The 12,397-nt window shown below is 41.8% G+C and overlaps 1 protein-coding gene across 2 annotated transcripts in view; it reads right to left on the minus strand.

Annotated features, from left to right (window-relative positions):
* The window catches only part of AKT1 (AKT serine/threonine kinase 1), a 102,990-nt gene that overhangs the window by 53,366 nt on the left and 37,227 nt on the right, over positions 1 to 12,397 (minus strand). The window contains exon 1 of one of the 2 annotated variants that reach the window (XM_025192604.1): positions 5,642 to 5,772. Coding sequence is in view for 1 of the 2 variants with exons in the window: in XM_025192603.1 (XP_025048388.1) it covers positions 5,642 to 5,770 (129 nt within the window). In the remaining variant the exon portion in view is untranslated. Of the gene's footprint in view, positions 1 to 5,641; positions 5,773 to 12,397 lie in introns of those variants that run through there. The other variant, XM_025192603.1, reaches the window with a different exon arrangement.

The following is a 12,397-nucleotide window of genomic DNA, read 5'->3' on the forward strand; positions in this document are numbered from 1 at the left end:
TGCATTCCCTGGGACAACTAGCAGCGGCACATATTTGTGCTGCACTAGTTGGCATGCGATAAACTGCCCTGGGTGGGGTAGGGGAGGAGGAGGCCAGCACCTGTGCTGGACCCACCAGTCTTATCTGGGGTCCTGGGGGCCTCCTGGGCCTCCAGTGGTAGCAAACCAGGCACGTAGAACCTGCCCAGCAGCCAGAGCATGACTCTAGCTGGCCAGGCTCTCATTTCAAGCAACGCACACTGCCACCGCATGCACTGCCCCACTTGTTCTCCCGGTGTCAAAAAAAATCCCACACTGCAAATTAGCAGCGTGGCAAATGCCTGCATGTGTGGTGTATGTGATGTGTGGCACTGCAAACCACACGTGCGCACTCATCTGGATGCACCCATAAAAGGCGTTCCTGGCTCTACAGTATTAAGTAAGATTTATATCCTATTTTGGTGTTATGCTATGAAAATCAAGTGCCTCAAATAAGTTGAGGTCATCTACCGCTTTGGAAACAGTCGGTCCTGTCAAACAGACCAACGTAACTATTACCCAGTTGCCACAAAGTACTATCAACAGCACCCTGCTAAAGATGATTTAAATTGCTTTAAAGAACCTCTTGATTCTTTCTTGGCGTTTGGTCTTTAAAAGTAAGTAGGACAGAGAAATTGTTCCTAACAGGAACAGACACCAAGGCATTCAAATGTAAATTACCATTTTGTATTTGAAAGACACTTAGTATTATCCCAGTGACTTTCTAAAATGTCACAATATTTGCTTCCCTAGCACTTAAGCTAAAAGCCAGATTACTTGCGATGAAGGTGTCAAACTCTGCTCCCTATTCAATGACATCACACTTTAAGCCAATAATGTCAAGGAAGAATCCATCATTTCCACACTGTGGCTTTTTTAAGGGGAAAAAAAATCCAGAAACGAAAAGGAAATAGGCTGCCAGAAGAGCTGAATGATGAAGTCAAACAAGGAACAATAGGCATTTTTACACATGCAACCGCCGCAACGCTGGGTGCTTTGAAAAGTGCCCGGTGCTGCATCGCTTACAATTGTGTAAGTGGCAAAATGCATGTCAGTGCTGAGAAAATGGTGGTGGTGCACTTTTGAACTAGATTTGAACTAGAATAGAATGCGTTTTAGTTCAGAATAGAAGGTTTTTGGAAAACATAGAAGGTGTTTTATTTCAAAAGCGCACCACCACCATTTGCTGCACACTGACGCGTATTTCGCCACTTATACAACTGCAAGCAACGCAGCGCTATGTGTGTCAGCTTGTGTGCAGATCTCCAGTGCATCTGGGCATGAAAATGTATGTGTATAAATGCCCAATATGTTTAGTTACTGTTGCTCTTTCAGTACTACTGGAAAGACCCAACAACAACAGCAAGGTGAGCACAGTTCTGAACACTGCCCCAGGCCTAGATATGTCAAAATACTTTAACATAGGGGGTCCTGGGGATGGCAGAGGAAAAACAAGATATCTACTGGAATCAATAATCTTAGAAATCCAGAAAAGTAGTGACATTGAAACTGGCTGGCCAGAGGCATGTACTCTTGACCCTAAACATGTATTTGGGCAGATGAAGTTATCGGATATCAGAAATGAAACATTCTCTTACCCTCAATACAGTTCACTATAGAGAAAAATCATCTGTTCTTTATAAACAGGTTCTTCTCTATTTTAATTTTTTCCTGGTTTATAAAATGTACCAGTCTCAGCTCCATATGTTATAATTTCAAGTGAAGATGAACTGAAACTACTGCATCAGTATGGATTCCCCTGACCTAAGCCATGAATCATGATGGACTATTTGTTACTAGCTAGCATGATCTTTGGGGTGTTTCACATATCTCAGAAAATTTCTGTACCAGCAGCTGTTTTTACAGAGGCTCTCTTATCTCATCTCTCTTGGCACTGATAAAGTAAGAACAGAGCACCAGCAAGAGCGGACATACAATCCCACCTCAGTCTTAGCTCAACGCTCACAAAGAACTGTAGCATTAGGCAAAAGTTTTGAGGGAATACATTAAAAATAGCCAGCCAGTATTTTGGGAGATGACTCCTGAACCGTAACCTTGAGCCACAGACCCAGATGAATAGTTATTTCAAAAAAGTACATTAGGCAAGGAAAATCAGGACGTTTTTCTTTTATCAAAGATCAGACTCATTTTACAATAGAGGCAAGCTTTCATAGGCAGTTTTGTGATCAAAGTCCATTTCCCTTGAAGCATGAAAGTCCAGGGCTGATTAGAGGCAGGCTTCCAGATTGACAAACAGATGCAAAACAACTGCAGAAGGAACTTGCATTCTGTATCTAGTAGCTGTTGCTAGGACTGGACCCATAGCCATATTTATTCTTCCTCAGAAAAAAGAAACCAGACTATTCTCTCTAATACCATCTGCCCCCTTCCTTCGTTACTTTGTTCTCATGCAAATATTTCACACCTCTTGTCTACACGCAAAACTGAAAAACTCAATATGAGTCTTTACATTACAAATATACATTAAATAGGAAAATTAATGTATTTTCCATCTAAAAAGCCTTTGTTGTTGATTAAACTATTTTAAGTGAAAATGGCCTACCTTTTAGCAGAAGGAAAGATCTGAGGCAGCAAAACAAATCACTTTGCAAACAAAACTAGCATTTGCCCTGAAAAATCTGCAATTCTACATTTTTTCTACATATAGGGAATCCCGCCAAATACCAAAACCCATGAAATCACCTGAAACACTAAAAAATGTGGATGTAGTATCTGGGGGCAAATGTCTCCCTGGCTTTATGAGCAACAGTCATCTCTGCATTACTGCTAGCTGCTGCCCATGTAAAAATGATATTCTGGCCTGCGTTCTTCAACTGATACTTGCTGGGACAGCTGGAGATGCATTTGGCAATCCCTTTACTGAACCTGCAGGATGCTTCCCAGAACCGCAGACTCGAATCCAAAACAAGTGAAAGGAAGCAATCAGGCTGTGAGAGAGATGAAGGTGCAGCAAGCAGGATCTGAAAGAGGTACAAGAACCTCAAATGCCAAAAGCATCTAGGTCTCCCACATTTCCACTTATCCCCTGCATCATATGCTAGCAGTGCCATATCTCAGTGCCTAGATGAAAAGCAAATGAACTAAGCTATGGCCAAGTGTGAGGAAAGAGGCAGAATTAGTTTCAGCAACTGGCCAAAAATTATGATCACCATTTCAAGTAAGGCAGCCTGCTCAATGATCAAGACAGTATGCAGTTACTGGGACCACACAGTCCTCCTGAATTCTTTCAATGCTACTAAACAGATTGAGGCAATTGCTAAAAACACTTTTCCCTGTGCTCACTTACATTTATGTCTGTACAGGAGGCAACACTGCATGGTAGATGTGTGTCATGGCTCTACAATACTTCAATACCATGGCAATGAGCTTGTTATAAATGGCTAGACTGACATGCTTGATTTGACAAAAAAAAAAAGCCAAATTTTTGTAAAGGGCCGATTTAACTCAACCCTCTTGGACTGAAGTTCTGGACCAAAAAAGATAAAGATGAGAGGCCCTACACCCCTTTTTATCTCTCAGCACTGAGCCTTAGTAAAAAAAAATATATTGTAAATAATGCAGTTAGCAGCAACATAATGAAAGCATCCTCCAAAAAGTGCATTTGTTAAAAGCCTCTGGCTACATATCAAGAGCTTTAAAAAACCCGTCTTGGATTTAATGGCTTTCTGCTGTTTTTCTCTACTTCGTTGATCTATAAAGAGAAATCAGTCTGAAGAGTAAAGCACCGTAGGTTCGGTCCATTACTGAGGGGGAAATACTAATCAATTCTTCTCTCTGGAATAGCTTGGCAAGACATAAGCTTCTCCTCAAACCCCACCAACACTCCCTGGTGTTCTGGACCAAAGCATCTCTTGATAACATGGTTATTTCATGTTCTCATCCCCACCCTACCTTAAGATTTAACAAAGCAAGGGGCCTATTGGGTGCATAAATAGCAAGGCTGCCAAGAGACTGTGTGACAATTCATGGGACGTTCTTGTGCTTCAATGGGCCCAGGAGCTCAGGAGGAAATTGGTACGGGGTTTGCGTTTGCATCTATTCTAACAGGCTGCGTGGGCAAAGCTCCCTCTTAATGCAGTCCTCTGCTGAACTTTTCCTCCCCAGCCAAACTGACAGGGGCAGGAAATGGACCACCATATACAGATCATGAGCCATATGTGATTCCACTCTTCAGCTGTGGGATGAGGAGAGATGAAGGGTGGAGTATGCATGGAGCTGATGAAAACAAACAGAAAAAAAAAAAAGACAGTGGCAGAGAACTGAAGGTGAATGGATTCAGGGAGAGGTTAAAAAAAAAAGTACCGGAGAGAGTTATTAGGGTGCCTAAGGGAAGCTTTAGAGTCATAAGCTGGGGCCTTGTGTGAGATAACAAGAGGGAGAGTAAGATTTCCTCTTATGTCCCCAAATCCTCTGAAACACAACATCAAAGCCTGATCTAAAGCCCACTGAAGTCAACAGGAACTTCCCCATTGACTTCAAACACTAAAAGTACACCAATATATCAGTCTATAATCGGATTGGCACCGATAAAAGGAAAATTAACATTAGCTTTTTTTGGCCAGTGTAGCTGATAACATCACCCATAAATGCCACGTGCATGTGCGCAGCCACAGCACACACGTGGCCAGGAATGCAGCCCAGCAGCTTGGAGAGCAGCGCTGGCCCAGTAAGTCTGGCGGAAAGGGGGCATGGGGGGGGAGACGGAGCTGTGGGCAGCTTGCCCACAGGGTACAGGGGGGGCTGGCTCCCCACTGCTGCACACACCCCCAGAAGCATGGGGGGCATGTGTCCTCCCAGATTCATGCGTATGGCGAGAGCAAGCTGCCTGCTGCAGGCTTGGGGCCAGGGGCTGTGCCCGCCTCTGCCCAGTGAGGGAGGCTGGGGCTGTGCTTGTGGCAGGGGTGGGGCAGACAGCTGCAGTGCTGGGAGAGGTGGCTACAGGGTGGGCTACAGCCATCCCAAAATTCCCCAGAGCCTTCCCCTCCCTCCCCACAACACATCTCTGCCCCTCACAGACTTACCAGCAGGAAGCTGCTCTCCAAGCTGCCCGGCTACATTCCTGTAAATCAGCTATCGGATCAGTATCAGCCAGTATGGCTAGCTAATAATCAGCCATCAGTATCACCCAAGAAAATCTTTATCGGTGCACCCCTATCAAACACCTTTTGAAATCTGGAACCAATAGCAGATATGTAATGTATGGCTTTTCAGCCTCAATTCAGCAAGGTACTGGAGCACATACTGCTCAGTAGGGTTATTCCCATGTTTGAAGGCCTAAAAAGCAGCTATTTTAACTGTAAAACAATATCAGAGTACAGGACCCTATCCTGTTCTGCAGGAGTAACACAAAAGAGACTGAAAAACAGAAGTGAAGTACACATAGTAGATGTGACCTGACTCTGGATCACAAAAGCTATGAGTTAGGTTTATACTGAGAAACCTAATGCTCTTTTTGTCTAAAATGAGGACATTTCTTCAGCCCTCCCACAGTGCTTGTCTAGGATCAATTTTGGTTTAACATTAAGGACACTGCTCACAAGGACAATGTACACAAAACCTGTAAAACCCAGTGGGCAGGAGTGATGGCGCTAAAAAGGCTTACGAGCTACAGAGAAGTTGTTTAAAGGGGACTCCCGTTGGTCAACATCCTGCGGTCTCTCTTTGTAGCCAATGAAAGTGCCATCGTTCTTCAGCAGAAAATACCTCGGCCTCCATGTCTTTATGTATTCTCCTATAAAAAGAAAAAAAAAAAATCACAGACCAGAAGAGAAAAATCAGAAAACATTCCATGCACTGTTACCCATGAATGTCAGTGGAACATCTTTAAAACAATTATACTGCACATAGTTTTTAATACAGCAAGGTTTTTAACAGTCAGTTTGTCCTGGTATAAACAATGGAAAAATACAGGAGTGATTCAGATAGTGACAGTGATATTAACCAAAAAATGGGATTTCATAAAAGGTAAAGAGCTATATTTTATTCCAGCTACTTCTGTTTCCATACAAACTCTGCAACATCTGTTTTAAATGCATTTTAAAATTTAAAAATCACAGCAGATGTCCTATGTATTATTTTTGCTATTGTCATTTTTCATACTGACAAGTAGAGAAATTTTTTTCATTTACATTTTGCAGCGCAAGTATTTTAAACAACAATGGGTAATTTACTAATTAGTCAACTGCTTTATCAAACCAACAGTCACTTTTAAAGCATAAAAAGATCATTCTCTGCTTAAGTTACATAACACTACTCCTTTCAAACCATCTAAAAATGTGTAGGATAAGATGCTACCTCATAATATGAAAAATAAAATCTCACTGTGTAATAGGAATGTGAAAGGTCTTACAAAGAACTTGCCCTCTCTTCCTAGAGGCAAAGCATTTCTAACCCCAGGCCACTGCTCACAAGCAATGTTATAAAGAGAACCTCTGGTTGTGCATAAATAGCATGGTCACATTCAAACATATGGCGGCAGAATGAACAGCAACTTCACAGACCAAATACCTAGTCAGTCATGGGAAGGGTGCATTGTCTACCTATTGACTTTGGTCAAGTTGTTTCTCATTTGGCCTCACTGTGCCTATTTAAGCACTCTCACCCTGCATCTGGGCAGTACATACAACACTTTCACATGACCTTGGGCCTCTGTGCTTTCATGACATATTTGCAATTTTTATTGTGTTCCACCTAAAGGCCTTTGGTCACAGTCTCCTACAAACATGTGGCCTCAACATCATGGAGTTTTGTCCACGGATTGGAATTTTCTAACTAGGATAAAGACATATCTAAAGAGATGAGCTAACCAATAATTGCCTTGGGGGCAGCAAATTTCTCCTCCTCAAGTTTATTATCAATTGCCCATAATGGTAGATGGGCTTTAGACCCCTCCCTGACATGTTTGATGCTGGCCACCAGAGACAAGATACCAGACAGTGGAATAGACAGGCGTTTCCAGGGTGGCAGATACGTTTTATTCAGTCAGTCTCATTTTAAGGCCTAAGAGATTATCATGCAAGGGCATGATGCTCACTGTTGATTTGTTTGAAGGGCTAACCACCAAACTGAACAATAGACAAAAACAAGAAAATACAAGGCACCACAGATTTACTAGCCACAGCTCCTTTCTGCTACTCTTCTTCCTTCCTTCCTCCCTGGCCACCCAATAGAGCCTCTCCTGCTGTTTTCCACTTTCCACCACAGATAATTTCTCCCAGGATGCTGCACACCCTGCCCCAGGAACTCCCCTACAGCTGCTTTTCCTGCCTCCCTCTCCCCACAGACCTCTCTTCCTTCTGTGATGCAGCCTCTGGCTGCTTCACACAGCAGCTGCAGCACTTCTTCCCTCTGTTCAACCTCATACCTGTTCTGTGGTGCTCACCTGCACACCTGGCAGTTGCTTTCCCTGTGTAGCCACAACAGCATTTAGACTTTTTATCCTAAAGCAAAAAAAGCTACGGGTAAGTAAAGAGGAGGGAAGGCAGCTTGCCCAAGGGTAAGTATGGAGGATATCCTCTAAATTCGGCACATCTGCCAAGACCTTCTATTAGCATCAATACAAGAGACGCACAAGATACAGCACGAGTCTATGTACAAGTCAGCGTGCCCCAGCAGCAGGTTAGATCAGTGATTCTCAGTGCCACAGCACCTTTGAGAGTAACACCGGGTGCTGCTCAGTATTAATCCTATTAGGTGTACAAACACCTAGGAATGATTCACAAGATAAACTCAGAGATTTCAAACAGGAATTCATAGTGTCTCATACAATCTGACCTGTTGTGGTCTTTCTGAGTCTTTGAAACAGAAGAATTGCTCTGTTGTTTTTCCATAGTGTAAAAAATAAAATGAAAGTTAAGGGCTGGCATTTTCCAAGGGGTGCCTTGAGTCTAAAAAAAAAAAAAAAAAAAAAAATGTTGAAAACTACTGGGTTAACTGCCATGGTAACCTATAGAGATTAACAAAGTGTCATAATTACCATAGAAATGTCTGAGGACTGGACCCATGATTGTCATGACTTAACATTTATATTTCAAAGTGCTTAATTCTTAACGTGAAACAAATGCTGGCAACTCTTGGGACTACATAGAGGCTTTTGGAGCCTTCCACTTCTAAGTACTAGGTCCAAATCCAGTGACACTTTGCAACAGTCATCTCTATCAGATCATACCCCTAACTACCATGGTCAGATACAAACTCGTGGTCACAGCTGAGTTCTCACTGCATAGGACTACACAAGACATGAGCAGAGATGCTCATCCCAGCTGCCAGCACTGTCACTAGCACCTTGGCCCACACCAAAAAACCTCTTTCTTATATATCAAGTGAACTTGGTTACACGGAACCTACATCAGAACACCCCACAGCCATTTACAAGAGGGCAGACATTTCACCTTATTCCACAACTGAAATTGCATCACCACCTCCTCCCAGTACTGGTCTTAACAGACAACGCTGGAAGCAGATGTTCCAGATGTGGAAGATTAAGACCCTAACTTGAAGTTAGATCAAAAATTTAGGCTTATGATCATGAACGACTGGTGCTTTCCAAGATTGGGGGGGCACCATTTGTAGTTGGCAGTGAGCAGCGACTGCCTGCAGATGCCGGTGTCGGCAGTGGCGAGCGGGGACCACCCACAGTTGCCGATGGCCTTGTGGGGAGAGGGAGGCAGGTGGCAAGTGGCGACTGCCCGTAGAAGCCAGCGGCAGCTTCTCTCGTGTCCTCTCTACGCGTTGCCTATGCTTATGATACCTTGATAAGTATCACTTTAACTACAGCTGTAACACGATTTAAATGCATGAGGTGCCAGGTTTTCCTCAAAGCCCAATGACTTCAGTGTCTTCAGCTCCTGCAATCCACCAGGTCTAACCAACATTTTCAGTCAAAATTTTAATAGGTGCTTTCCTCTGCTCCCACAGTAAGAGTTTGGATGCAACAGCAAAATCTGTTCTTGGGAAGGGGTGGCCAGGAGCAGACCCAAGAGAGGCCAGGAGCAGACCCAAGAATGAACTCAGGCAAAATACTTGTCCCTGCTTCTTCCCTTTGATCTGGAGAGTAAATTTATGGAGGAAATTGCTCACTGCTGCAGACCAGCAAGGGTAGAGCCATGGATCCTCCTGTTCAATCCCCTCACCCACTTGCTTTAAGAGAAGTTCAGATTGGGTAGGTGGAAGCTTCTGCCCCTCCATCTATGCAGCCAGTCAGAATACGCAATGGATCAAGCCAGGGGAGTTTCATTCACCCTTTCTTCTTTGTACAGACAAGTAAGGGCTAGCATAATCTGTCCTAATGCCTTTCTGGTCAACATTATCAAAGGAAAGGTTTTATTGAAAATGAAAATGAAATTCTTTGCAGGGGGAGGGGAGGGGAGGGAAGGGGATCATGAAATCCCATTTCTAATTCACAATATTGAGTTGTTGCAGACACTCTCTTCTCTTTTCCTTTTTACTTTTTATTCAGTGTTCAAATGTGATCATTTTCCAATAGCTTTCTTGCACGGATCTGTTCCAATTGGAAATATATCTTGTAGTAAAATTAATCACCGCCTTCAAATTGGAGTACTGCATGTGCATAGCATTCTCCTTAGTACTTTCCCTTTCTTCTTCAGCCCATTCACACTTCCTCCTTGAGGAATTAGTTATTTCATAAACATCAGACATATTCTTCCTGACGATGGGATCATTCAACATTTGGACCATCACATATTAATCACCACTGCAGCTAGTTCTCTTTCCTAAAGCTAATTTCTAAACTGTAAACAATTCTATTGTAAACATTTCTATTTTTTATTATAATTTTTTGTTCTGTCTGCCACTTAATAAATATTGCAACAGTTTTATGTGTGCCAAGGACTACTATGAATCAATAAATAATACCTATGCTCTGCGCAGAAACATCGTATCTTGACAACCTGCAGCATTATGAAGCACACAGCAGGAACTATAGAATGAGTGTCATTGCATAACATGCTCCAAAGTGACAGGAACTAGAAATGTAACAAACTGGCATGAAATTTACTTATCTGTGGTTGCACGAGACAGCGATCAGAGAGGCGTGAATATACAGTATACTGAAATGATAAATTAAGCAAGGACGACTGCACCTACAGCAGCACTGGAGCACAGGTTTGCAGGAAAAAGCGTGTGGTGTTTCTGTTGTTAAAAAGCAAATTTGAGTTTGAGACTGGCAAGAGTAACAGCTAAAATTTACATGCTCATTTTAACTATGGCAGTTGCCAAATTGTACCTTCCTTTCAAAATTATTCTTAAAAATTAAATTATTTAGATCAGTTGTTACATATAGGATATGGGACTCAATGCACCGCAAAAGCAACGAATTCCAAAACTAAGTTAGATATACCCACACACATATACTGCCCATTGATTAGAAGACAAGTCACAACTGGGTATGTGAATACTTGAGACAGAACTCAAACATTTTGTTTAAACAGACAAAATAGAGTAGTATTAGACTGCTTGCACAAAGTTGGTTAAAATAAAAATCACGAGCCTTTTCTTCCTACTGTGTTAGGAGAGTTGGAAAGTGGCATATTTGAAGTATGAGCTGCATTGTTTTGATTTTTGCCCCAATTTTTTTTTAGCTTCTCAGTTATAATCGCCCTATCTGAAGTTGTTTATATTAGTTAGGCTGTTTCTTATAAAACAGTTTAAATAGAGGCACAATTAAAAATGTGAGAGAGAAACCAATGCAAGAAACTGCATGAGGGGGGAAATTAAACTCCAACTCTATTAGACAATAGTAAAAATAATAATGAACCACCATGGAAAACTGAACAATTTAGAAAGCAAAAGATTTTTTCCTCAGTGATTCATTGCTTGTTTAATGCCTTGGCAGAGCCTTCTTTGTTTTCAGTAACAGAACGCTAACAGTGCAAAGAGAGAAAAGCAAAAAGTGCGGGTTATAAATCCTACATGTAAAATGCTGGATTTGAACAGACTCCTCTCCAACTTGCTAGCTTTGTTATTTAAAATCTTTATTCACCATGCTGTTTACATAGAGCAATTTGCAAAATGCAAGAATTCCCCAACTGTACATTGCCACAAATATACATGAAGATTGTTATAAACTGATTTCACTTTATTGCCGTGTCTCTGCCCCCACACGCTGCACATTAAAATCCTTAATATGCACTTATAATGTAAATCCACCTTGTGCCAAAAGCACTTTTCATAACAAGATGGAGCGCAAAGCATACTTCCAATTTGAATATTTCAGAAAGTTAAGCAAAAAACTCTTTTGGTTCATGAAAAGTTAATTCTACAGAGGATTTACAATAACTCAGGGTTCGGTTCCACCCCCCCTGCCCTTCCACTCCACAACACTGTCGTACTGAATCTGGAGCTGTCTACCACTGATAGAGTGTCTAACATCAGAAACAGCTGCCACTCCCTGGGAAGCTTACGGGGTAAGTGGAGAATAATGAGCAGCAAGCACCAGCAGAACAAAAGAAAATCCATCTTTATTTACCAACTGCTGCATGCTTGTTGCTGCATCAGGCTCACTGAAAGCCAACACCACACCCTCTAATTCATAACAGACTATATTTAAGCAGCTTTTGCTTACATTTTTTTAGATAAACTCGCACACATACACATTGAGGATTTAAAAAAAAATATATAGTTTAGCAAAGTAATTACCCAACCATGGCAGCCTGTAAAAATTACAAGAATATGGATTGGACTGTTAACTTTTTAATATCCCAAATTAACCAGAACCAGGCTGGAATATTCAAGAGAAAAGCGATGTCCCGATTATATTAAATGCACTCATGTATCCATAGTGGAAACTATGGATAAATCCTGCATTATGCTGTCTGCTCCAGGCATCAAAAAATCAGCTTTATTTATTAAAATTAAACACCACAAGTATTAACTAAAAAACCTTTCAGCCTCAGTCTTTGTTTGAGTCTCTCTCAAACAGACCAAATGCAATGCATTCTCTCACGAGCACTTAACCCTCTGAGCAAAACACCAAAGTTGTGCCAAAAGCAGGACTAATGTTCCCCTGGTCAAAGAAATGGAATGACTCATTTATAAAACTTGAATGGAAGCAAAAAGTGGTCTGCATCCTGTCTGCCCAATAAGGTTTCAGCGAAACAGATGCCAACTTCCTCAAAGATGTGAAGTTCTTAGAAGCTGCCATCTCATGTGTGCTGGAGGGATTGAAGGGAAGGTTTTCCAATTAGTGTCTGCTAGTCAGTACTGTAACTATCCATTCATTTGAAAAGTTTATTAAAGCCAATACAAATTCCTTATTTTTAAAAGAAAAGGTTGAAAATTCTTCTTTGATTTTTTTTTTAAACAGTCCGCAGTTTCCAGACAGCGAGATAAATCCACATCA

Source organism: Alligator sinensis, unplaced genomic scaffold (assembly GCF_000455745.1).
Source record: "Alligator sinensis unplaced genomic scaffold, ASM45574v1 scaffold890_1, whole genome shotgun sequence".
NCBI lineage: Eukaryota > Metazoa > Chordata > Crocodylia > Alligatoridae > Alligator > Alligator sinensis.